The sequence below is a fragment of the Telmatherina bonti genome, assembly GCF_933228915.1.
Source record: "Telmatherina bonti genome assembly, chromosome: 21".
Classification (NCBI taxonomy): Eukaryota; Metazoa; Chordata; class Actinopteri; order Atheriniformes; family Telmatherinidae; genus Telmatherina; species Telmatherina bonti.
Window position 1 is genome coordinate 29,225,768 of NC_136630.1, and position 27,878 is coordinate 29,253,645.

The following is a 27,878-nucleotide window of genomic DNA, read 5'->3' on the forward strand; positions in this document are numbered from 1 at the left end:
CCACTTGAAAGGAGAGTCTCTAAGTTTGCTTGCAAACAGAGAAGGAAGTGATGCAAGTGACTGTTAGGAAGAAAAACAAAACCAACCGCATGTGTTCAGAAAACGGATGTTCTGCACACTAAAACCAGAGTCCAGTTTTACCGACCCAAACCTATGAGGATAACCAAACTCTGACCTGTTCATGTAGAACCTGCAACCCGACCGGCACATTAACACATTCATGGTAAACGCAGCCTGTCCCTCCTGCATTACTTTTCTTTATTCCTTCTTATATTTAATGTGATCAATATTCAGTCATTGTTTCATTTCCAGTAAATAAGTTCAATGTGTTGTCATCTATTTACAGAACCAGCAGCAGAAACATGTTTTACTGGCTGTTCTGGGCGCTGAGATGGAGAACGTTCCTCGTATTAAGTGCAAGGTTTGGAAATGCTCCTGCAGGGCTTCAGGATAAAGACACCTGATCAGTGAAACACTCCTCATGTCCACAGAAACAGGAAAGAAAAGGAGAAATGCTCCTTTAATCCCAGTCATGTTACTGATCTGCTGTCAAACGCTCCTCCAGTTGTTCCTTTCCCAGCCTCCTGTTCCAGCTGTTTACAGATGTGTTGCTGCATCAGATTCACAATCCGTTCTTTTTTTCCATCAAATGATAAAATGTCAGCGTTGTGTCTCTTCTTCAGCCTGGATCCAGAGCTGAAAACAAACCCGGCCTTCTTCTGGTTTCGTGAAGGGAAGACAGAATAAAAGTCAGCTGGTGCTGGAAGTCAAATAAAACTGCATCAAATGAGAAAAGCATGCAGTAAAATTCAGCTGCAACACGTCCAGACCGCATGCAGAGGTAAGAAGAAAGAGGTCCACATCAGAAGATGAATAATTAGAAAAACTTTTATTATCCCAAAAATAAACTCCCAGTAAAATGTAGTACAAAGCTGAAGAAGAGATTCCAGCTGCTGGTTACAGACGGAAAGAGAAAATATTCATGTTTATACGTTTCTTTTATAAAGATTAAAAATATTCCATCTGCATCTGATGCGACTCTGCTGCTTTTCTTTCCGGAGAACTTTTCATTTTTAATGATCTGAGGTGTTTTAAACACCAGAACATCCAGACGGGGGCGGTCCTCACTGCGGGGGAAGATTAACCACGTTACTCCAATTCATTCAACAGCTGGGTCTGATCCGCAAGGAAGAAGACACACCATAAACACACCACAGAGAGGAAACACACCGCTGACGGATCAGAGCTGACTGAATAATATCATTGATTATTAAAGACTTTTGATTATTAGGTTTTCACAACCTGATCTCTTCCTCCAGGAGGATGCAGAGAGCAGATGAAGTTGTGGAGAACTATTCTGAAAAACACGTTTGTCACCTGGTTAAGATTTTAGATTTAGGCCATTTTACTATAATTACTTTATTATTACCTGTAATTTTAACAATTAGCTTAAAAAAACACATTGATTCTTGTTATTATCATCACCCAAAAACACAAACTGACATTTTACTTTTGCTTCTTTCTTAGTGTAAACGTTAAAGGGCTAATAGATCTCCCTTTATTGTGACGTTAGAAGTCGGCAAACACACTGGTCATTATGGGGTTGTAGGTAAAAATTAGCAGGGTGTACTGGTCACCTGCCAGGCTGCAGAGTGTGGAACGACGCTGACCGCCGGAGGTGGAGAGAGATGGAGGTCCACCTCTACATACGTCTTTATCCAGGTTTACTGGTGGAAGAAAGCGTTAAATCTAAAACTCTGCCGGCACTTTCAGCCGTTATCAAACAGATATTAAGTTGATATTAAAATACATTTCTGAGACAGGAGCATGGTTACCATGGTTACTGAGCTGCATCTTTACACCAAACTGAGAATCTGAAGAAACTAAATCCTGGACTCATTTCGTTATGTTGTGAAGACATCATGATGAGCTGATGATGATGATGATGATTGTGACTTGGTTTAGGGTGTTTTCTTCATCATCATCATCATCATCAGCTGTGATGTAACGTTACCGTCTTTAACACAGAGTGAACTGTGTGATGAAGAAGTGAGGCAGATAAAAACTTTCTGGTAGTTTCCAGAAGATCAGAAACACGTGATTCTAGGATTAAACTGAACTGGAACCAGTACCAGAGTCCAGTCCTGGTCCGCTATCTGTGCGTCGTCCCCTCCTTTCTGTCAGTAACACCTGAGAACCATAAAACCAACCAATGAGCTCCAGGATCTGCAGCAGCTGAGGAACCATGCAGGAACAACCGCTCTCAGGGAGGTTTATGACATGATGCAGACCAGGCCATCGGAGGGATCTGCTGGACCTGGCTTGGTTCAGGGCAGTTCTGCTGGGCCCGGTCTGGTTCAGCAGGACCCTGGTGTGTGCAGCAGTTTCAGGACTGCTGGCTGCTCCACTGGTTGGCCATGGGCCTGCGAAGCAGCTCCTCCACGTGACGGGCCACGTCCATGGAGTCCCCCAGGTCAAAGTCTCCGTCCGGGTCCAACATGGTGTCACCTCTGTCAGAACAGAGACAGAACCAGAACTGAATAATGGGCTGCATTCGTCACCATGACAACAGGAGAAACATCAGAACTCTGTTCACTGCAGCAACAATGATATAACAGAACGTCTGTAGTTTGATTCCCAACAGCTCCACCTGCCACAGCGTCCAGGACAGAACCAGAACTGGGACAGTACTGACTTCCAGACTTTACAACGAGGAGTCAGTCCCCTCGACAGGTCACCATCTTTACTTTGGATAAAGTTAGATTTTAATGCAGGGCCTGAAGAGGGGGAACGAGGAACTAGATGAAAACAGAATGTGGAGACGGTAACAGAGACAGTAGCAGGAGTTGTAGCAGAAGCTTGTAAGGGTGATTGACATGTTATTGGAGGGGGTAACAAGGGTAGTAACGGGCTGAGGGTAACACAGCCAAGACATAAAGGCAGTAAAATGGCTAGTAGTTAAGACTAATGTTGTGAAGAAGGTAACAGACGGTAATACAGATATGTTAACAGAGACAGTAACATGGTAACAGATACATCAACAGAGCCGGTAACACAGTAACAGACAGTAACAGAGCCGGTAACACAGTAACAGAAACGGTAACAGAGATGGTAATACAATAACAGAGACGGCAACACAGTACCAGAGACGGTAACACAGTAACAGAGACCGTAACACTGTAACAGAGATGGAAACACAGTAACATAGACAGTCACACTGTAACAGAGACCGTAACAGAGACAGGAACACAGTAACAGAGATGGTAACACAGTAACAGAGACCGTAACACTGTAACAGAGATGGAAACACAGTAACATAGACAGTCACACTGTAACAGAGACCGTAACAGAGACAGGAACACGGTAACAGAGACGGTAACACAGTAACACAGTATCAGTAACACTTTAACAGAGGCCGTAACAGAGATGGTAAGAGAGACGGTAACACAGTAACATAGATGGTAATAGAGACGGTAACACAGTAACATAGACAGTAACACTGTAACAGAGACCGTAACAGAGATGATAACAGAGACGGTAACACAGTAACATACATGGTAATAGAGACAGTAACACAGTAACATAGACAGTAACCCTTTAACAGAGACCGTAACACAGTAACAGAGACAGTAACAGAGATGGTAAGAGAGACGGTAACATGGTGAAAGAGAGAATAACAAGACAGAGATGCTAACAAAGTTGCAAGAACAGACATTAACAGGTGCTTATGGAGGCAATAATGGAGGTAGTAACAGCCCTGGCTACAGTCTTCCTCCTGGATGTCAGGTGGGAAGATGGCTGTGGCCCGCTCCTAGGTCCTGGGTCCTATGTATCTGTTTGACTGCTGGTGTTTTCTTACACGGTCCATGAAGTTTCTCTTCAGGTGTCTCTGTTACAGTCTCCTCCATCTTTCCTTTTTTCGTCATGCTACCGTCTCTGTTGCTGTCTCCATCTTTCCTTAATCGCCACGCTATAGTCTCTGTTACAGTCTCCTCCATCTTTCCTTTATCGCCACGCTATAGTCTCTGTTACAGTCTCCTCCATCTTTCCCTTATCGCCACGCTATAGTCTCTGTTACAGTCTCCTCCATCTTTCCTTTATCGCCACGCTATAATCTCTGTTACAGTCTCCTCCATCTTTCCTTTATCGCCACGCTATAATCTCTGTTACAGTCTCCTCCATCTTTCCTTTATCGCCACGCTATAGTCTCTGTTACAGTCTCCTCCATCTTTCCTTTATCGCCACGCTATAGTCTCTGTTACAGTCTCCTCCATCTTTCCTTTATCGCCATGCTATAGTCTCTGTTACAGTCTCCTCCATCTTTCCTTTATTGCCATGCTATAATCTCTGTTACAGTCTCCTCCATCTTTCCTTAATCGCCACGCTATAGTCTCTGTTACAGTCTCCTCCATCTTTCCTTTATCGCCACGCTATAGTCTCTGTTACAGTCTCCTCCATCTTTCCTTTATCGCCACGCTATAATCTCTGTTACAGTCTCCTCCATCTTTCCTTTATCGCCACGCTATAATCTCTGTTACAGTCTCCTCCATCTTTCCTTTATCGCCACGCTATAGTCTCTGTTACAGTCTCCTCCATCTTTCCTTTATCGCCACGCTATAATCTCTGTTACAGTCTCCTCCATCTTTCCTTTATCGCCACGCTATAGTCTCTGTTACAGTCTCCTCCATCTTTCCTTTATCGCCACGCTATAGTCTCTGTTACAGTCTCCTCCATCTTTCCTTTATCGCCACGCTATAGTCTCTGTTACAGTCTCCTCCATCTTTCCCTTATCGCCACGCTATAGTCTCTGTTACAGTCTCCTCCATCTTTCCTTTATCGCCACGCTATAGTCTCTGTTACAGTCTCCTCCATCTTTCCTTTATCGCCACGCTATAGTCTCTGTTACAGTCTCCTCCATCTTTCCCTTATCGCCACGCTATAGTCTCTGTTACAGTCTCCTCCATCTTTCCTTTATCGCCACGCTATAGTCTCTGTTACAGTCTCCTCCATCTTTCCTTTATCGCCACGCTATAATCTCTGTTACAGTCTCCTCCATCTTTCCTTTATCGCCACGCTATAGTCTCTGTTACAGTCTCCTCCATCTTTCCTTTATCGCTACGCTATAGTCTCTGTTACAGTCTCCTCCATCTTTCCTTTATCGCCACGCTATAGTCTCTGTTACAGTCTCCTCCATCTTTCCTTTATCGCTACGCTATAGTCTCTGTTACAGTCTCCTCCATCTTTCCTTTATCGCCACGCTATAGTCTCTGTTACAGTCTCCTCCATCTTTCCTTTATCGCCACGCTATAGTCTCTGTTACAGTCTCCTCCATCTTTCCTTTATCGCCACGCTATAGTCTCTGTTACAGTCTCTTCCATCTTTCCTTTATCGCCATGCTACCATCTCTGTTGCCGTTTGAGGCCTGTTCACTTTCCATCGCATTATCGCCTCTACTACCAGCCATTTCACTGGTTTTGTTGGTCTCAGCCTGAGTGTAACTGTGTTACTGCTTCTGTAAGCGCCTCTCCCAGCGACCGCCTTCATGAAGTGCATCAGATACCCCACAAAAAGTGAGAACTTTGTTCTTACTCTCCTGCAAGACCAAAAAATGTTTTTGCTTTTTGCAGAGTATGCAACAGACTTCTTGTTTCTGGCTCCACCAATGATATCTTCGCCAATTCTATTCTATTCTGTTGTGTTCTGTTCTATTCCACTGTCATTTAGAAGACACTTTTATCCAAAGCATCTTACAATTGAGTGAGAATAAATATATATTTGTTATTCGTTCCCTTCCCTCCCCAATTCTTTCACATCTCCAGCTGACGGAGGCTGACTGTGACTGACGGAGGCTGACGGAAGCTGATGAATCTCTCTGTTTTCTCTGTTGTTTCTTCTTTTATAAAACAATTAAATCTGCGTGGATATTTTAGCTTCGCTTCAGATTTTCAGGTATTTTCTAACATCTGAGCCGTGACTCCATCCTCAGCACTGAAACAAGTGTTTTGTTTGTATTATTTTCAACTTTTATCTTCATTAAACGTGAAGGAAGAAGCTGTGATTATCAGAACACAGAATAACATCTTCGCGATGAGACATGAAGGTGTAGGAAGAGAAGCTATTACATCGACTGGTAGATGGTGAAGTTGTTGGAGTGGCTCACAGAAGGAGAAGGTGTTTGGTCCATGAAGGTGGATGCACCTCCACTGGGTTCAGGACTCGGGGTGGTGAATCTGCCAGAGACACACAGCAACAGGATTACTGCAGTCCTTCATATGCATTCCATCATCATCATCATTCCGCTAACTTAGCTGGTCTGTGGTAACAGTGCAGATGTTACATCATCATCATCAAAAGGTATAAATGCTCCTGACGACCTGGAAAATAACTAAATCCAGACTCCATATGCTTCCAAACTTTACACAGTTGTACTGGGATCTGGAGCTTTCTGCTTCCATTAGTCCTGGGTGCGGCACCTACAGGGATTCCTTCTGGAAACTTCCACAGCAGCTACAGTTATATGATGTCTTTTACCTCAGAATGAACTATTCCAAATTAAATATTTACTAATAAAGCATTCTCCTTCACGTTTATCTGGAAAGAGTCATTTCGAATCGAGGTTTACATGGACAACACGTTTAATTAATTCCGCTTTAGATCGGCGGGTTGGGGAGGGTTCTGATTGGACGGGGTGGATAAGCCATAATTGGGTATACTGAAAAAACTTCCTGCTTCTCATCTTTTAGGCTAAAACAGGGAAAACCACGTGATAAGAACCGTTTTCACTTTCATTTTGATTATAACTTTAAAGCAGCAGCTCGACACGATCATACTACTTCACTTATGTCAACAGCTGATGAGGAGGAGGAAGATAAAGAACCGCAGACGGGGGGCAGAAGACCACGTGCAGGAACAAGCTAACGAGCATTCGCAGAGCAACCGGAATTAACTTAAAGCGGAATGAAGGTTTACATGACAGAGGAATGAATCAGTTCAGAGTTAAAATGAGAATAAACCAGCCACTAACATTTTATTTCAGAATTAAGTGTTTACATGGTCATTTTATTCACTTTTATTTGGAGTGAAGAGGAATTAAAACTCTTGTAAACGGTGAGTTACAGAGGCAGGACTTACTCTGGAACAACTTGCTTGATCTCTGGTTTCACGTATCCGTCCACTGCTTTGGCTGGAAGAGACAGCCGGGCTTCAGTTCACCTGAGCAGCAGCATCTCCTCATGACACCATGACAACATGAAGCTGGCCATACGTACAGAGTGGAGGGGTGTAGTACTTGGCGAAGACTTCATCTTTGGGCCGGTCGGGGTACAGGAACAGGAGGTGGTTCAGGTCACTGATGCGGTCGGCCAGAGAGCGGATGGAGAAGTCCTTGGTTGTGTACGGCAGCAGGTTCCAGACCAGCCTCTCACCTGGAAAACAGCCGCATTTACCTGGATTTACGGTGGATTTAAGGTGTTCACATCACACCTGCAGGACAACTGGAAAACTGGCATTCCTACAAATCCTTCTCATCCTCTTTTTACAGCTTAGAGCGGATGGTGTGAATGTTGGTAAATATCAGAGGAGCGCTGATCTGAACAGGAAACTGCTGCAGTTCCAGGAATTTCAGCGTAATGATCAATCAGTCTCTTTCAGAATGAATCTACAGTTTACCAATAACACCAGTAAGAACTGATCATCACTGACCAGAGCGACCAGTAAGAACTGATCCCTGCTGACCTGGGCTCTGGGAGGTCGTCATCAGACAGCTGAATTGATGGATACGGGACGTTCCTGTACCTCTGCTGTGGGTCCAGAACACCTGTTAACATCTGACTGTGGTCCACCAGAACATCCTGCATCTGTGAACTGGGACCACAGACCACAGACCACAACTGGGACCAGTTTTACCTTGTTTGTTGGGATTTTCCGCCACCCAGGCGATGGTGATGCCGCCGATCTCAGAGTCACTGAATCTCAGCAGGAAGGTCCCGTTGGGTTTGGACATGAGGAGGTCCTGGGCCTGCTGCTTGTTCACAAAACCGAGGATGGCCCTGAAGACACACACACACACACACACACACACACACACACACACACACACACACACACACACACACACACACACGTTAACCACAGCTGAGCCCAGACCCGATCCCTCCATCTGACCCGGACATACAACATGTGACGTTACCCATCGTTCCAGTGAGGCTTCAGGTGCTTCTTCATGAGCTCCACGACTCCATCAAACCACTGCCAGAAGGTGAAGCTGCGTCCAGGTAGGCTCTCCTGGAGACGTCACACACACAAGTTCACACAATCCACAGACACCACAGAACCAGAACCGGGTCAGCACTGGTTTATCACCCACTGCAGATTATATTAACCGAACATTTGACTTTTAACAGCCTTTGTCTGATAAACCGTCTCATTACGAGCATCACCTACAGACTGGAAGACGGAGACACGCAGCTGGTTCCTACAGGTTCTACAGCAGAACCTTCAGGTATCAGAACCAGGTCCTGGTCTGGTTTCTGGAGGCAGAACTTCAGACCGACCCTCTCCGTAGGCTGTCAGATCAGCCTGTGGGCAAAACGAGTGGATTGAGACTCTTCCGCATTAAGCCCCGCCTCCCACCACTGCGCTACATCGGGAGCGCGCACCGCACCTGCTTTCGCTTCATTGTAACATCTCATAAACAGAAGGATTAGGCTCATATGAACTCAATAAAAAAACAAAATACAATGTCAACACATAGCATCCAGCCCTACATGTTGGAACCTGAATCAGAGCCTGAAAACGAAGTGGAAAACAGCAACCCACAGCAACGAATGCAGCAGGATGTCTCTCTTTGGTAAACTCACCAGCCATCGTTGGAAATAACTTTATCCCACGTTTTCCACCCGCCTGATGTATTTGTACATGCCCTTGTTAACCAGTAGAAGGTAACCAATCACCGAACCTTATCCCCCGGGACGTCACAAGGATATCAAAGTAGAAACAAACTCTCTAAAACGAGGCGTTTTTTGTTGCCATGGAAACTGAACGGAGAGCATGCTGGAACTCAAACTCAAACTCAAACATGCGTTTAGGTGATAAAAAACAGTGCCGTTCACATGTCTGATGGGGATTCAACACTGTAACACTGTAGAAAGCTCAGAAAACTCCAAATACCATAATAGCGCCCCTTTAAGGAAGTAGAACCAGATCCCGGTTTGGTTTAGGGAAGCAGAACCAGATCCAAAAGTGGACTATACCTGGACTTTGACAGGTCTAAAAGTGGTCTAAAACTTAACTATACCTGGACTATGACTGGTTCGTAACTGGTCTAAAACAACTAGCTGGTCTAGAACTGGTCTAAAACTGGACTATAACTGGTGTAAAACTGATCTAAAATTGAACTACACCTGGACTATAACTGATCTAAACTGGACTATAACTGGTCTACTACTGGACTATACCTGGACTATAACTAGACCATGACTGGACTGTAACTGGATTACAACTAATCTAAAACAGGACCGTAACTGGACTATAATAGGACGAAAATTGTACTGTAACTGGAGTGTAACTGGATTATAACTGGACTGGAATTGGATTATAACTGGACTGTAACTGGACTCTAACCGGTCTGTAACTGGACTGTAACTGGACAATAACTGGACTGTATGTGGAGTGTAACTGGACTATAATTGGACTATAACTGGACTATAACTGGTCTGTAACTGGTCTGTAACTGGACAATAACTGGACTGTATGTGGAGTATACCTGGACTTTAACTGGACTATAACTAGTCTGTAACAGGACTATAACTTGAGTCCAACTGGAGTGCAACTGAGTGTAACTGGAGTGTAACTGGTCTGTACTTGGTCTGTAACTGGACTATAACTGGACTGTAAGTGGAGTGTAACTGGACTTTAACTTGACTATAACTGGTCTGTAACTGGACTATAATTGGACTATAACTGGTCTGTAACTGCAGTGTAACTGGCCTGTAAGTGGACTATAACTTGACTATAACTGGACTATAACTGGACTATAACTGGCCTGTAACTGGTCTGTAACTGGTCTGTAACTAGACTATAATTGGACTACAACTGGACTATAACTGGACTGTAAGTGGAGTGTAACTGGACTATAACTGGTCTGTAACTGGAATATAATTGGACTATAACTGGTCTGTAACTGCAGTGAAACTGGCCTGTAACTGGACTATAACTGGACTGTAACTGGTCTGTAACTGGTCTGTAACTGGACTATAATTGGACTATAACTGGACTACAACTTGACTATAACTGGACTGTAAGTGGACTGTAAGTGGAGTGTAACTGGACTTTAACTGGACTATAACTGATCTGTAACTGGACTATAACTGGTCTAAAACTGGACTGTAACTAGACTATAACTGGAGTATACCTGGACTTTAACCGGACTATAACTGGTCTAGCTGGACTATAACGGGTCTGTAACTGGACTATAACGGGTCTGTAACTGGACTGTAACTGGAGTACAACTGGAGAACAACTGGAGTACAACTGGAGTGCAACTTGGCTATAACTGGACTATAACTGGACTGTAACTGGACTGTAAATGGAGTGTAACAGGTCTGTAACTGGTCTGTAACTGGACAATAACTGGACTATAACTGGTCTGTAACTACAGTGTTACTGGAGTTTAACTAGTCTGTAACTGGACTCTAACCGGGTTGTAACTGGTCTGTAACTGGAGTGTAACTGGACTGTAACTGGACTATAACTGGTCTGTAACTGGACTGTAACTGGACTATAACTGGAGTGTAACTGCAGTGTGACTGGTCTGTAACTGGTCTGTAACTGGACTACAACTGGACTATAACTGGTCTGTAACTGGTATGTAAGTAGAGTGTAACCGGACTATAACTGGTCTGTAACTGGACTGTAACTGGACTATAACTGGAGTGTAACTGCAGTGTAACTGGTCTGTAACTGGAGTAAAACTGGACTATAACTGGTCTATAACTGGTCTGTAACTGGAGTGTAACTCGACTATAACTGGTCTGTAACTGGACTATAACTGTTCTGTAACTGCAGTGTAACTGGTCTGTAATTGGACTACAACTGGACAATAACTGGTCTGTAACTAGAGTGTAACTGGTCTGTAACTGGACTATAACTGGAGTGTAACTGCAGTGTAACTGGTCTGTAACTGGACTAAAACTGGACTATAACTGGTCTATAACTGGTCTGTCACTGGAGTGTAACTGGAGTGTAACTCGACTATAACTGGTCTGTAACTGGACTGTAACTGGACTATAACTGGTCTGTAACTGCAGTGTAACTGGTCTGTAACTGGACTACAACTGGTCTGTAACTGGTCTGTAACTAGAGTGTAACTGGTCTGTAACTGGACTGTTAAACACCACATCGTCACCCTATTGTTTTTGTAAAACAGGTCCTGCTGTATGTTCTGACAGCTCAGATTGAAGATAAAAATCAGGCCAGCTGGTTTTTTCTGGCTTTACCAGCCCAACAGTACCTGGTGTTCCTCAGCTCAAGTGACAGTGACGTGGAGCCAGAAACCCACTCTGAGTGGAACGATGTGTGGAAATGTGAGTCTGCTAGGATCAGTGGAACTAATCTGGTCTCACCCGGTTGAACTGGGCCCAAGTCATGGTCATACTGTGGTAGTCCTCCGGGTTGTTGCTGCTGCTGGAAAACGCCTTCTGAGCCAGGAAGACCAGGTTGTCCTCCGTCAGGCCCCGCCCACTGTGCATCTCCGCCTTGTACTTCATATCCAGGGCCTCACAGAGCTGAGGCCACAGAACCTTATCTGGGACGGCGAAGGGGACTCTGCCCTGGTGTGGGAATAAAAAAGTCTGATGAAGATTGAACATAACTTTACTGATTCCTCATGTTCAGGAGTCAGGCGTTTCATTTCAACATTTTAACTGTCATGGCAGCTAAAACTCATCAGTACTGCTTCAGGATGCCGCTGAAAGAGCAGCTCATAATCGCCACCACACAAACCACAAGAAACAGGATTTATTACTGACAGAACTTTGTAGAAATAACACACAGATCATCAGTGACCAAGCCTTTTCTCATCTGCACGTCATTCTCTCACGTCTGAAACAAACATACAACCTGCAACGATTAGTCGACAATGAAAATTCATCGACGCAAAATTTCATTGTCGACGCGTCGTGTTATAAACGCTGTAACGGCTTTGCTAATAAAACGCTGAACCAGGCGACTTAACGCCGTTTACCAACCACAGCTTTCCAGACAGTATCAGAACTCTAAACACCAAGCAAACGATGCAAAGCACCACAGGAAGCACTGGGGGCAGTATTGTCATTTTGTTTAAACAACGAAGAAGAAACTGACGGCGGCGTAACCTGTTTCTAAAGTTTGGGGATATTTCACGCTAAACAGTGTCAAACAGGTGAAATGTGTCGTCTGCCACGCAGAGTCGGCGTACCACGGCAGCACGACGGTCATGCATTAGCATCTGGAAGGAAAGCAGCCGGAGTCATGGTTTCCAGCGTTCCTGATAGCAAAGTTAGCATTAGCTAAAGTTAGCATTAGCGAGTAGCGATGTGCTGTTGTTACCTCTGCCAAAGAGCTTTTTTACCGCCGTTTATCTGTTTGTGTTCAAGATAACTCAGAAAGTTATGGAGAGATTTTCATGAGATGTTCAGGAGTTGTTGGAAATGTGAAAAGGAAGAAGTGATTTAATTCTGGTGGTGATCCGGATCACCGTTTGGATTTAGGAACTTTTTAAAGGATTCTGGTCCTTGTTTACCTACAAAACAGGCTTTTTCAAGATGTAAATAATCATTTTAATGCAATTCTACAAAGATTAAGATGTTAAAATATTTTATTTATTTTATTTTCCTATTGAGGCAAATTCTGCACAGCTTGGATATGAGACTGTCGCTAAGTTTGGATGTTTCAGAATAAATTAGTAGTAAGCTGTTAAGCTTAATTCAATATTCACCTGGTTCAGGAGTCGTTCTTTTAACTTCCTAAAGGACATGAGGTTGGGACTGACTGGGAATCAGGGGGACGTTCATATGTTGCAGATGGACAGAGTGGGGTAAAACATACTGGAACCAGTAAAAAGAGCCGCGTCAACTGGAAGCACAGATGGTGGGCGGGACAGAAATAATCAGGTCTAATTGAAAAAATTATTTACAGATCAGTTGACTGTTAAAATAATCGTTTGTTGCAGCCCTCCACTCAACAGAAGCTATTTTCATGTTTACACTTTCTTCCTCATTTCCATTTATTTATTTACCAACTATCTTGTCAGAAGTGTCTTCTTGGCTTTATTCCAGCCATAAAGAATCATTATTTTCCTGCTTTTCTCATCACTTGTTGATCTTTGACTGCTCTTGATTGGACATTACCATCAGTTTAAGCTCTCTGATTGGTGGAAAGTCTGACAGGAAGTGGCTCTATTATCATTTTGATTAATTAGTTAGTTAATTAATTAATTCGTTTTTTTATGATGAAAATGTGATAAATAAATGTGTTATCATGGATCATTTACCATCTAGAGTCTCTGAATAAACACTACATGTTGTGTCTGGATCATAAACCTCCTGGACGGATAGAAACGCTGGAAAACTTCCGTAGACCAGCTGGAGGGTCACATATCTATCACAGATTTACACACTGCTGTTCCTGAGACACTGATGATGATAGAAATTATGGCTGTTGGGAATCTGGTGGAGTTTTGCAGATTAATGCTGATCCAAATCTTTTTTTTTTCCCCTTTAACCCTTTCGGGTCTGTTTCTGGAGTGAAAAAAAAAAGACTAAGTTTGGACTTACCGGCTCAGCAAACGCGTTGTCCCAGAGGACAGTAGCGGTGGCGTTGTTGTCCTGACTGCCGTGGACGATCACCACCACAGGCAGGGACAGGGTCTGCAGACAGGACAACAGACTCCATCATCATCCTCACTCATTTATCAACAAACAGCAGCTTTTCATGCTTTAACATCTCTGACGTACCTTAACGTGGAAAACCAGCTCGTTGCCTCCAACACTGAACTGAGACTCAAATAGGATGGTGAACTTCTCCTCCGTCACGAACTCGGCTCCGCGCCGGTCCGAGCGCTTGATTCGCTTCAGCGACTGCAGACAGTTTTACATCCATGTAAAGTCAAATCCTCCAGCTGTGGTGGAACATGTGGATTCCTGAGACAGCAGCAGGGCTCACCATGTTTCTGAAGTGTGCGCTGAGTGTCCCAGTGGCCTGATGGTACTCCATCACACAGTTGTTGTTGAGGATCTCCCCACTGCTTTCACTAGCAACAGAGAAAAGATGTGTTCAGTTTTATTCACTCGTCAGTGACCTGAAAGCAGCAGATTTCAGATCGCTGCTTCCTGAGAGAAACATATCAGGTTCACGCTGCTGTTTCATGTGGAAGATGTAAAACAACTGATCTGCTCGTTGCTGCAGTAATTTGATCAGGATTTAAAACGAATCTGATTAAAAAGAGGTTGAACCTGTTCAGTTCAAGTTCATTTCAAGCCAGCTCAGTTCAATCTTCTTTATTATTTATTATTATCATATTTACTCTGGATGCTGAAAAAACAAAATGTAGAAAAGCAAACCCCTGGACTGATTACTAATGACTCATTTTTATCATAAATGTATCATAAACGTATCATACATATGTATCATGAATGTGATTTTATGTATTGCAGTATAGGGAAGTACATTTAAAACATTTACGCAGAAATAATTTATTCTTGGGAAGTAATTACAGAGATTCATCAAATCCATCAAAAACTGTTGAAATTTCAGTAAACAGTTGAGTATAACATTTTAGTTGTATTGTTTAAAGCAAACCAAAATCTGTTGCCAGCAGGGGTGGGAAAATCAAATAGAAAAAAAAAAAAAAAAAATAAAAAAAAATCTGGATTTTTTTTTTTTTTTGCTTCACAGTTTGTTAAAAAAAAATCTTTTTTTTTTTTTTCCCCCCAAATAAATGAAAATAATCTATTATAAAATTTTTGTCATTTTTATTGTTTTTCATGAACTTTTCACTTGTTTTCTTGGGTAGTATAGCAGCAGAATGATTATCTGGATACGGTGTTGTTTTTTCCTCATTGAAATCAAGAAAACTGACGAGCAAAAAAAAAAAGTTTTAGACATTTTTTTGTTTTTAATTTTCAAAAATCAGCAATATTGACGGATTGTGAGAATTGCAAGTTGAATTGAATGGAATGGAATCGGGACAAAGGTGTTTCGTCATTTCGTAAATATTCAGAAAAGATTTAAAATAAGGGAAAATGTGGGTAATTTCAGGAAACTGTACTTTAGGACTACGTTAAAGGAACTATGTGTCTCAGTGAAAGGAGTCAGTTTGTGGTTTGGACCAAGAATGTGAAGCGTGTTCTGGTTGTCATTCCTCACCTGTGCGTGCTTTCATTCTTCAGCAGAGCTTTGGCCTGCTGCTCGCTGACGATGACAGCCTTGACCTGCGGCGGGTTCATTTGCACGTTGAGCTTCCCGCCCACCAGTAGCCGGACTGTGGCTGCATACTTGGTTTGGGTTTTTAACACCTGGGGGGGCTGCTTCTCGATGATGAAGGTGCTGAAAAAAAAATACCATAGAACAACACCATGGTAAACATCTATTTTTTGAGTGTGCAGGTGAAGCAGGTTCTGATTAGATCTTTGGTTCAGGCACGTACTTAAGGTTGACTCCACTCAACAACAGAATAAATATACAGTTAACTCAGATAACGCAGCTCAATCATTCATATTTACAGGTTGGGAGGAGTTAGTCCAAGATGTAACTTGGACTCACGTAAATTCTGTGGGATGTTCCCCAAGGATCAATTTTAGGCCCAATACTTTTTAATCTGTACATTTTGCCCGTTGGGGACGTCATCAAGAGACTCTGTGTTTCTCTTCACAGCTATGCTGATGATACGCAGCTTTACATCGCCATGTCTCCTGACGACCTAGAGCCCATTAACACTGTATTTTAGATATTAAGTCATGGATGGTCAGAGAATTTCTTACAGCTCAACCAGGACAAAACTGAGGTTTTAATTATCGGTCCTGAAGACGAGAGAGAGAGGATTTCATGCAGACTGCGAGGTTTCCATCACATTTTTTTCCACACATCAGAAACGTAACAAAGACAGGATTTTATCATCTTAAAAACATCGCCAGAGTCGGTCCATTTCTCTCTCTTGTCAGTACGGAGATGCTGAGGCTTTTATTTCTAGTAGAATAGTTACTGTACCTCCCTGCTCTCTGGTCTTCCGTAGAAGAGTACCTCCAGCTTGCAGTCACTCCAGTTCTGAGGAGGACCAGAGGGCGAGAACACATTACACCTGTTTTAAAATCGCTGCATTGGCCCCCCCGTTCGTTTCAGGATTGATTTTAAGGTTCTTTTAATCATTTATAAATGTCTTAATGGTCCTGGCCTTCTTACTTACCTGAACTTGTTTTAAGTTATGAGCCCTTGCGGACCCTGAGGTCTTCTGGTACCGGCCTTTTAAATATACCAAAGGTTAGAACTAAAACATAGGACGTTCCAGTTTCATGGTCCTCACCTTTGGACCAGCCTGCCAGAGAACCTCAGGGCTGCAGAGACTGGAGGTGTTTTTGAAAAGAAGCTCAAGACCTTTTTAGTTTAGCTTTTACTTGAATTTTTCTTCTTTTCTTATTTATTTATCTGTGTATTTATTAGTTTACTTTTTAATAAATATATTTATTTACGTATTTATTTTTTTAAATTAATTTTTAATCTTTTATATGTTATTGTCTTTTTATGACATATTTGACATACTTTTTTATGAACATATTAATAAGGTTTAATCTTATTGTTTTAATTATTGTTTTACTGAATTATTGATTTATTTATTTTATCTTGTGTGTCTTTATTTTGTCTTTTTAGCACCAGAATTTATTTTTCCTCATGGGGATCATCCGCGTGGGGGCTGCGGCTGTTTGACCGGCGGGGCCGTTGTGGCGGGTGTCGTCCTGCCGCCGGTGTTGGTGTTCTGCACTGCAGCCATATGGCTGCGGTGTGGACCCTGGCCTGCCCCGGTCTGGGCATTCCCTGTGGCTGCGTCTCTGCTGGTCATTCCCGAGGCGGCTCCTGACATGGACGGATTCCCCAGATGTCGTTTCTTCGCAGCAGCGTCAAGCCAGATAATCAGACAGGATCCTGACGTTATTAGTTTTCTAAATTTTGCATAAATGGTCATGGGAAGGGTGAAGTGGGGTGTGAGTGTGTGTTTTTAAGTGTGAAACTGTTTTTTCTCTTCTTTTATGTTGTTGCTTTGGATGAAAAGTGCTATACAAATAAAGTTTGAGTTATTTCTATAGTTAGGTCTGAAGATTTTGAAAAGATGTGATGTGAAACAAATTTAAATTATAACATGATAAGCAAGAAACTATTTTTGGATATTAGAGCAAATTTTAAGTTTGTTTTAATCAACTCCTGTAGCTTTAAAAAATACTAATGTATCAAAATCCATAATCTTATCAATAATCAACCCGGTCAAGGCTTTAACAATATCATAATAAATAATATAGAAAATAAAATAAAATAAAATAGAATAGAAAAATGAAACGCCTGGAACTTCACACAACCCTGTTTAAGTTACGGGTCTGGTAAATGTCTGAACTCCTCCACAGCCTGAATCCCAGCAGAGATATGGACCAACACATGAGCTTTGCTTTCAGGGGTTCTGCCATGCTGCCAGACCCTGACCATTCCAGGTGTTCCTACCTGGTGACCAGGGCGGAGATGATGTCTGTGATGTCAGCGTTGAGTTTGGTCAGCAGCTCCTCCATCGGACCCGGCAGCGCAAGCTGCTGAGTCAGATGTTCACAGCGCCGAATCTGCTGCCGGTTCTGCCAGATCAGGTCTGCCAGCTTCTCACACCTGAGAGCAGGGAAGGCATTAAAGGAGAGAAACTCCTGGACATCTGCTGGTTCCTTCCTTCTGTGCTCAGATATCTGAAATGAACTGGAAGGCTGGATAAATACCAGGACTGCAGGACATCCAGACCCCCCTCATGTGGACCTCCGTTTCCAGCCAGCTGCTGCCTCCTCTTCCACTGGATGAGCTCCTCATCCAGGATGAGAGTCTGCTGCTTCCTCAGCAGGGCCAGGGTCTTCTGGTGCTGCTCAGACAGGTCCTGCAGACAGACAGAGACGTGTGTCTCGAGAAAACTCACTTTAACACCAAATTCAGACAAGTTAACAGACATCATGCTGCAGTGTGCAGCTCAGCTGGGATTTACCAACATCTGGATCTTTCCAGACCCATGTCAACATCTGATGTGACTGAACATAAAAAGAGCATCGAACCTCTCTTTAGGAACCCTGACAGGTTCTTACTTGTTCTGAGGAAAAACACAAACTACAACAGAATGCTGCCTGCTGACGCGACATGCCTGAGCATTCAGCAGATGTCAGTCAGGAAGCCATCGGTTGATGATAATTGTAGTTGCACTTTGTTTTTTTTCTTTACCACAGACTTTGAAGTCATTCTAGCAACATTGTATTTGATATGAGAGTACACCAGTTCTTCTTTCTTTTAGTTTTAATAAGAACAATATAACAAAATATGAACAAGACCACACGATCAAAAAACTACGTTGCTTCTAACGTCTCTGGTTTCAATCTGACTAATCAGCACATTCCCAGTGACGTATGGTAACTTAAGAAAAATGATCAAATATATTACCATGTATAATATATTCTATATTAATTAAAATGATACATTTTAAGCAAAAAAAAACTTCCAGAGCTCTTTCTTGTAAATTAAATTATAATATGTAAAATAATAAATTTGACTCCAGCAATGATAATGGACACTCTATCAGGAGAATCCAGGTATAGACCCCACATTCAGCAGAGAAACACCATGAGGGTCCAGAAAGACGTGAAGCCTCAGGTAGTTTATAACAGGAAGAGAGAATACTTCCCTTCATCTCCATGGTTACTAGCAGGACCTTCATGATTAATTCCCAATAAAGAGAGAGTCATAGGACACGTTAACAGCTATTCTGCTAAAGGACACCTGGAAGATGTTTTCCTGCGTTCCAAACAAAAGTTTAGTGATTAAAACAACCAAAAACAAGTGTGTGTAACAGCAGGTGTGTGCGTGTTGAATGATGATGCGTTTGTGTCTTCGTACAAGCCTGTATTTCTGCAGCGTGGTGGCCTCTCTGGTCAGCCAGGCCTCCACGGTGGCTTTCTTGCTCTGCAGGGGGGTCTCCCGCTGGGCGCGCTCCGCCTGAGGCAGCGAGGTCAGGCTGCTCAGCTGGGCTGACCAATCAACAAGCAGGAAACCGCTTCAGTCAAACCTCCAACGTTTCACACACAGTTTGCTTTTCAGCTTAAAAAATGCAGGTTAAATCAGACAGAGCCGAGGGTCGTTTAAATCCAGATCCGGTTCTAACGCCAGAACAGAACCTGGTTCCAGCTGGTAGAAAGCAGTCAAACGAAACCTGGTCTGAGATAAAAGAAGAGTGACTTGAGTTGGTCAGAGAGCTGCCGGTCGTTGGGACGGGTCAGAAGGTTCTGAGTCAGTTCAGACGGGTCAGAAGGTTCTGAGTCAGTTCAGACTGGTCAGAAGGTTCTGAGTCAGTTCAGACGGTTCAGAAGGTTCTGAGTCAGTTCGGATGGGTCAGAAGGTTCTGAGTCGGTCAGAGAGCTGCCGGCCATCCGGACGGGTCAGAAAGTTCTGAGTCAGTTCAGACTGGTCAGAAGGTTCTGAGTCAGTTCGGATGGGTCAGAAGGTTCTGAGTCAGTTCAGACGGTTCAGAAGGTTCTGAGTCAGTTCGGATGGGTCAGAAGGTTCTGAGTCGGTCAGAGAGCTGCCGGCCATCCGGACGGGTCAGAAAGTTCTGAGTCAGTTCGGACGGGTCAGAAGGTTCTGAGTCAGTTCAGACGGGTCAGAAGGTTCTGAGTCAGTTCGGATGGGTCAGAAGGTTCTGAGTCGGTCAGAGAGCTGCCGGCCATCCGGACGGGTCAGAAGGTTCTGAGTCAGTTCAGACGGGTCAGAAGGTTCTGAGTCAGTTCGGATGGGTCAGAAGGTTCTGAGTCGGTCAGAGAGCTGCCGGCCATCCGGACGGGTCAGAAAGTTCTGAGTCAGTTCGGACGGGTCAGAAGGTTCTGAGTCAGTTCGGATGGGTCAGAAGGTTCTGAGTCAGTTCATACGGGTCAGAAGGTTCTGAGTCAGTTCGGATGGGTCAGAAGGTTCTGAGTCGGTCAGAGAGCTGCCGGTTGTTCAGACCCATCAGGAAGTTCCTGGTCGGTTCTTATGGGTCAAAAGGTTCTGATTTGGTCAGAGAGCTGCCAGTCGTTCGGACGAATCAGACGTTGTGAGTCGGTTCAAATGGTTTAGAGTCGGTTTAGATGGTTCTGAGTCGGGTCAGACGGTTCTGAATCGGCTCAGACGGTTCTGAGAGGGCCGTTCGGGCCCCGTCTCCCGCTGCGAGCTGCAGGCTCACCCTGGATGCGCAGGCTCTCCTGGTACTGGATGATGAAGTACTCCTGGCTGTGCTGCAGCTTCCTCAGCTCGTTCTCAGACTCCTGCGTGGAAAGGCGGAGCTCCTCGAAGGCCTGGTTGATCTGCTGATGGCGCTGTGAGAGGGTGTCCATGGCCTGCGCCCCTCCCCCACAGCTCACCTGCAAACAAGGTGATCTCAGATTCCTCGCAGAGTTCCTCACAGATTAGTTCCTGTCCCGGTTTTAATGTCTTTATACATAAATGCCTTTGCAGGAACCTTCTTCTAAAACTTCCACTGTGCGTCTTATTTTTATGCTGAAGATAATCTGATTTATGTGTGAAGCCCAGAGGAGACTCTCATGTTTCCACAGACTTGTTAGAAATCTAAAACTGTTTATTTCTTTCAGCTAAATCACAATAAAACTTCTTTTATTTTGTTTTTTTAATTGAGAAATGTTTTAAACATTCACCCTGTTTTCCTTCAAGCTTTTAGAAAAAAGATCACACTACTTTACGGAATGGAATCTCTTTATTATTCTAAATCATTCTCATATTACAACAGCTGTCATCACTTCCAGAAAGATTCATTCTTTTTAAAGATAGATTTTATTTCTAATCACTAAATATTGCTGGATTTTCATGTAAAAAAGATTAGTGTTGTTGCTGTTTCCACTCTATGTTCTATCAGGGAGTATTAAAGAACACTGTAGAGTGTTGACGTTTGGTTTTTTAAATGATTAACTTTAGATTATAGTGCAACAATTTGTTTTTAATCTAGTCATGTGGCTTCCAACATGATTTAAATTGCCACATTGAATTTAATTGATATTTTTTTTAATTTCCATGATCCTACATTTTTTTTGTAGATGAGGTTTAAAGATTTCCACATATTTTCAATATTTTTGTTTTTAAAAATAGTGTTAGTTTTTTTTTTTTTTTAAAGTATTTATTTGATTTCTTTAATTTTTCACTTCCTTCAGAGGTTGTTCTGGTTACTACCTCATCAGTCCTCATTGCATTTAAAATGAATCGTCATTAACGCATAAAGAGCAAAAGGTCAGGAAACAGATCCCTGGGGAACTCCACATAAAACAGTTTTTAAGTTGTACAAACTAGTTTTAATTTCTTTTTTAATTATTAATCTACAGTATCAATGCTTTTTTGGGACGGTCGATCATGATTTACTTCTTCTACATCTACCCTGTGAGGTCCCCGAGGACCCTCCAGTGGAGGTTTGGACCAAGCCGCAGCCTCCGGCGGTTAAAAGTGAAGCCTGTGTGGAAGTGTATGAAACTGCAGTTCCCCCCTCATCGACCAGGGGCTGCAAAACAGAGCAAATCTACAAGCAGCTCGGAGTTCATTAAATGTCAACATGGACTGTATATAAAGAGATGGGCGGAGCCTCTGTGACGTCACACTGAAGAGCTGAATTGAAGCTCGGTGGGCGGTTCCTACCATCGCCATCTTGGCAAGGGCATGCATGTCGTTTCGCCCAGAAAATACAAATATGGGCAAAGAGGTGGAGCTGAGAGGGGGCTGTAAGCGTCATGGTGGATGATTGACATCAAGCGAACTCCGAGCTTTCTGTAGCTAAGAGCTAACCGAGCTAACCCGGAGATAATAGGAGCTAACCAGCTAACGGAGGTAAGCGGGCTAAAGCTAAGTCACGTTGTTAACTAAACACTGCGGTTGTTCTACGTTCTTCTGACTTGAAGCAGGAGATCGGGTACCTGTCAATCAAAAGGACACGCCCCTAAATATGTCGAACTTCAAGATTAAATTACTTTTAAACGGGCAAGTTAGAAAAAAATTCACTCCCTACACAGTTGTCATGAAGGTAAACCTGACCTATTAAACCTAACATGGATTTTTGTACCAGGCTGTAAACATGTTTATTTCTGCTGGAAATCTGTTTATTTCTGCTGTAAACGTGTTTATTCCTGCTGTAAACGTGTTTATTTCTGCTGTGAAGTTGGTCTTTTTAACATGGGAGTCTATGGGGATTTGCTCTGTTTTGCAGCCCCTAGTGGATGAAGGGGGAACTGCAGTTTTATGCACTTCCACATAGGCTTCACTTTTGACCACTGGAGACTCCGTCAATCTTTCATATACGGTCTATGGATGTAAATACTCAACCATGACGCTCACAGCCCCCCTCTCAGCTCCACCTCTTTGCCCATATTTGTATTTTCCAGGCGAGACGTTACGCATGCCCCTGCTAAGATGGCGACGGTAGGAACCGCCCACCGAGCTTCAATTCAGTTCCTTAGAAACCTACGGGTGACGTCACGGAGGCTCCATCTTTTTATATGAAGTCATCATGGACTGAGAAGTGGACGGTCCTGTTTGCAGTCCAGGGACCTCTCTGGGTCAGATCTGCAGGATCCTGGACACGTTGAGATTTATTTCTTCTTAAATTTTGCATTTATATTTGCCATGTCGAATGTCTTATTTTAACATGTTGCCTGGTTTCTTTGCTCCACCAGTTTTAACCTGAATCTTCTCCATTTATTTCACTGCAGTTTTACATTTTGCATTAATTCGCTGTGTTCTTCATGTTGCTGCTTCAAATATTGTCTTTTTGTCTGCAGTTTTTTCTGTCAAACTTGTTGTAATGCAGGTTTTCAGGAACTACATTGCAAACAAATGTACTTAGTCTTTCAGAGATGTGCACGTTAGTGCCACTACAACCAGCAAATGACACAAACTTACATTTGTAGCTTCCTGGACGAGCCTCTGTTCTGACTGCAGGATGTGTTTGATGCAGCGGACCAGCTCGAAGGGACAGCGGTCATACGTGCTCTGCAGAGACAAACACACTCACTCATCAGTCCAGATGTTCTGCAACTGTGCCAGAAACAGCCGCTGTAGACTCATCAGGTTGGTTTCCAACCTCAGGAAAACCTGAATGAGAAAGATTTCTGTGAACTTCTCAAAAGAGAACAAACTGAGCTGCACAGTCACCACATGAGGGCGCTAAAGGTCACCTTGTCTTAGTGGTGAATTGGAATGAACTGAATTTCCATGTATAAACGGATCCCATTACTGGCACCATTAGCTTGTTATTGAAGAACATGCGATACAATCCGTTGGTTTCCTATGCAAGGTAATTATTTATACAAATTGTCTTGTATGAACACAGTTACTATTAACTGGATTAGTGTGGGTTAGTTTCATCTGGATCATGATAAATTGGTTTGAATGAATTATTTCTGAAAAGTGCCTTGAGATGACTTTATTTATTGATTGATATTTCTTTATTTCAAACTGAAACACAATTTCAACACAATCATGTTCTTTTCTTCCTTGCAGTTGTTAAATTAATCCCTTAATTGTCAGTTTTCTTTCTTTTTTAATTTTTTTTTTTTTTTAGACAAAAATAACAAAATACAAAAATTAATTAATGAATATAGATGTGTACACAAACATACTCATGTACACATCTACTGGTACATATATATGTACACACATACACTGGTGTAGTCCAGGGTATACGCAGGTATACGGAATGTACCCACTTCTTTTTCAGTCAGCATTGAGTATACCCACTTCTAACCCCCTGTGATGCTGCTTTTACTATTACAAACATCCCTACATGCACTACTCACAAAAAGTTAGGGATATTTGGCTTTCAGGTGAAATTTCACAACAAGCCTAAAATGCATTCAAACCTGTACAGGTGAACTTAATGTGATCTTCTCTAAGCTTTTAAATGCACATGTCCAACTGTTAAATGTTTCAATAAATTTTGCACAAGTTGCTGTTCTCTAACAAGGAGCTTAACGGCAAAAATCACAGCAGGTGTGTGATCCTTGAATTGACCAATAAATGTCCAGGTTCAATTAGAGCTGGTGTTTAAACAGTTGTCCTCATCATGCTGTTCACATTTTGACATCATGAGACCAAGACGACACCTAACAATGGAACAACAGTCCCTTGCCATTGCGATGCTTCAAACAGGACGTTCTCAGACAGAAGTGGCCACTGAGCTTGGAGTGTCACAGAGTGTCATCAGCAGGTTGCAACAGAGATATGGAGAGACTGGAAGAGTCACAGAAAGGCCTAGAAGTGGACGTCCTTTGGCCACATCCCGTGCTGATGACCGCTACATTGTGAACACTGCCCTGAGAAACCGGATGATGAATGCCACTCAACTCCAGGCACGTTTAAGAGAGGTGAGAGGCACCCAAGTGTCACGTCAGACCATTCCAAACCGTTTCCATCAGCGTGGTCTGCGTGCTAGACGACCTGCACGGGTACCTGACCACACCACCAGACACAGGCATCATCGTCTTGCATGGGCCAGGGAGCATTTACGCTGGACGAGGAACCAGTGGGCCTCAGTGCTGTTCTCTGATGAAAGTCGATTCACACTGAGCAGAAATGATGGCCGGCAACGATGTTGGAGACGTCAGGGAGAGCGCTATGCATCAGCCACTGTTGTCACCAGGCCAGCTTTTGGTGGTGGTGGTGTTACAGTGTGGGCAGGGGTGTCCACTTGGTACAGAACTGCCCTACACTTTGTGAATGGTACAGTGACAAGCCCATACTACCTGAATAACATCATTAATCCAGTGATTGTGCCCCTACATGAACAGCACAGGCCTAATTTCATCTTCATGGACGACAATGCTCCTGCTCATCGAGGCCGCATCATCAGGGAACGGCTGTTGGAGACTGGTGTACCTCAAATGGAATGGCCTGCACTCTCTCCAGACCTGAAGCCCATTGAAAACCTGTGGGATCAGCTGAGCCGTCGTGTAGAGGCTCGAAACCCTGCACCCCAGAACCTCAATGACCTGAGGGCTGCCCTTCAAGAAGAGTGGGATGCCATGCCTCAGCAGGCAATAAGTTGCCTTGTGAACAGCATGAGACGTCGTTGTCAAGCTGTAATTGATGCTCAAGGGCACATGACGAGATATTGAGACGTTCACATTCTTTGTTGTGGTGTAACTACCATTGTTGTTACCTTTTGTGTTGAATGAATTTTTTGAGATGAGGAAATCAGTAGTGCATCCTTCTACTTAAATGTCTTACTTTTATGATATTATATCACTGTAGCATGAACATATTGCATTTTCCATAAATTTCACCTGAAAGCCAAATATCCCTAACTTTTTGTGAGTAGTGTATGTACTGATGTCAACCAGCAGCTCAGCTAAGATTAGCTATGCTTTACTGGTCCAGTTAGTCAGCAGCTGCATTAACTGTAACCTAAACACAGACATAATAAGGATCCATGTATATATGTCTATGAGCCTGTCTCTCACTAGTCTGTCTACTGGTTTAGTCATTTCATAACTTTTCCTCCCTGAAACCGAAGAGCAGAAATTATGTGACAATGAGCAGATATACTGCTCTGATGAACTACTCTGTTTAGTTCACTCCAAAAATCCAAGTCTTACACGTCACTTTTTATTAAACAGCGTTGGGTTTTTTTCTCCGTTTTTTGAAAGAATGGTGAAAAATTGAGAGTATACTTAGTTATAGCTTAGCTTACTTAGTTCTTGAGGGACCACAACAGCACTGCACACATACACATATGAAAACCCAACTAAAGTTAAACTTAACTCGCTATAATCCAGTAAAAGTGTTATAACAGATAATAAACATGGAGGACATTTTGATATTGGTTTGTTTGTTGGAACAGAAATGAAACAGCTGATGAGTGTTTTTAGTCTTTAACAGGTCAGTTTGGTGATATTTCTGTTCCTGCTAGTAAACACAAACTCTTACCCAGCTTTTTAAAGGGTTTTATCCAGTTTCTTTTAGCCAACAACTTTCCTGCTGTCAAAGATATGAACAAAATGATACTCAAGGAGCTGAAGTTTATGCATACGGCATATCAGGGTGTCCTGCAGGTTTTCTTTGGTTCCCTGCTCCAACACACAAATTAACTGGATCCAACAGCCTGGGAAGTTTAGCACAATGACTCATTACTGCAAGTCAGGTGTGATAGAGCAGGAAACACTGAAACCTGCAGACCGTGGTCCTCGTGGGATCATACTAATTAGCCCTGCTGTATTCATGTGTGAAGGACTTAAAATGGTTTATGTGTAGACAAACTAATGAAACTTTATCAGTGTCTCTCTGAAGATAACGACACAAACTTCCCTATTTTCAAGCGGCTTTTAGAGCAGCACAATGCATCGTTTGAGTATCGCCATCACAATGTATGTGTGCAACAGTCACACCGCAGGTCCTGCAATGTAGGAGGCAAATAAACTCAACATTTTCTCATCAGTTTCAGTGGTAGCTGGCAATAATGGCAATAAACTTTTACGGTTAAGCATAACTCACGTTTGCACAACACAGAGCGAAACATTTACTCAGGACCTAGCACGATAAAAGCAACCAATAAAAAATAGAAATAATTCTCAGATACAGACAAAAACCATACTTGTAACATTCACAATAAAGGCAAGATCAGTGCAGGTTAACTTTCAACCGTTCAGCTCAATTCTACTCTTTTTGCAGAGTGCCACTTCACAACAATGTTATGTCAGGACACTTTACAGACACATCGGTTCCATCCATCCATCCATCCATCCATCCATCCATCCATCAGTTGTCTGCCACTTATCCGGGGTCGGGTCGCGGGGGCAGCAGCCTAAGCAGGGAAGCCCAGACTTCCCTCTCCCCAGCCACATTTGCCAACTCTGCGGGGGGGATCCCGAGGCGTTCCCAGGCCAGCCGAGAGATATAATCCCTCCAGCTAGGGCTGGGTGATATGACCTTTTAGTAATATCCCGATATTTTTATGGCCTGTCACGATATACGATATATATCTCGATATTTACCTTAGCCTTAAATTAATGCTTTGGTGCATACAATCACATCAGTAAGATGATTTTGTGTCTCCATTAAAACATAATTGTTCATACTGCTTTAAGATATGCTGATTTTAAACATTCCTGCCAAAAGGATGAAATTGTAACGAAGCAAACTGATCAAAACCGTATTTATTGAACAGTTAAAACAGTGGCAGAAACATGTCATTTTAAAACAAAATAAAGTGACTTTGCATGATGTAATAAATGCAACGTATGAAAATAGGTGCTCTAGGGGGGACTTTTCAAATGAACTATTATAAGGCTTTGCTTTATGGATACATTTTTGAGTTGTCGTGTATTTTTTTTAATCGCAGAGTTTAGCGTAGAAATCAGTCTTATAAAACAGGCAGAATGTCCTCTTATCGTCTCCAATAAACGGCTTCAGACAGTTTTTAATTCACGATTTGATTCCCACTGCTTTCTATACTTTCTAGAGACATGACGAGCCAGATAAATATGCTTGTGTCACACACACAGTGGATGAGGTGAGTAAGTGACAGAGGCTGTGAATGTAATCAAATAGAATGAATTATTTTTGCGTGACGTGAAAAACTTTGTAATTTACGTCCCACT

The 27,878-nt window shown here is 42.9% G+C and overlaps 1 protein-coding gene across 1 annotated transcript in view; it reads right to left on the minus strand.

The window, feature by feature from the left end:
• Positions 1 to 916: 916 nt before the first annotated feature.
• LOC306772026 (signal transducer and activator of transcription 5B-like) overlaps positions 917 to 27,878 on the minus strand; it is a 36,679-nt gene continuing 9,717 nt past the window's right edge. Inside the window, exons 4-19 of the mRNA XM_079261402.1 lie at positions 23,185 to 23,274; positions 20,474 to 20,651; positions 19,156 to 19,286; positions 18,000 to 18,151; positions 17,740 to 17,895; positions 15,403 to 15,582; positions 14,200 to 14,287; positions 13,992 to 14,114; positions 13,812 to 13,904; positions 11,622 to 11,828; positions 8,189 to 8,283; positions 7,906 to 8,048; positions 7,269 to 7,424; positions 7,132 to 7,183; positions 6,123 to 6,230; positions 917 to 2,510 (exon numbers count right to left, since the gene is read on the minus strand). Coding sequence (XP_079117528.1) covers positions 2,387 to 2,510; positions 6,123 to 6,230; positions 7,132 to 7,183; positions 7,269 to 7,424; positions 7,906 to 8,048; positions 8,189 to 8,283; positions 11,622 to 11,828; positions 13,812 to 13,904; positions 13,992 to 14,114; positions 14,200 to 14,287; positions 15,403 to 15,582; positions 17,740 to 17,895; positions 18,000 to 18,151; positions 19,156 to 19,286; positions 20,474 to 20,651; positions 23,185 to 23,274 — 2,076 coding nt within the window. The 3' untranslated portion in view covers positions 917 to 2,386. The remainder of the gene's footprint in view (positions 2,511 to 6,122; positions 6,231 to 7,131; positions 7,184 to 7,268; positions 7,425 to 7,905; positions 8,049 to 8,188; positions 8,284 to 11,621; positions 11,829 to 13,811; positions 13,905 to 13,991; positions 14,115 to 14,199; positions 14,288 to 15,402; positions 15,583 to 17,739; positions 17,896 to 17,999; positions 18,152 to 19,155; positions 19,287 to 20,473; positions 20,652 to 23,184; positions 23,275 to 27,878) is intronic.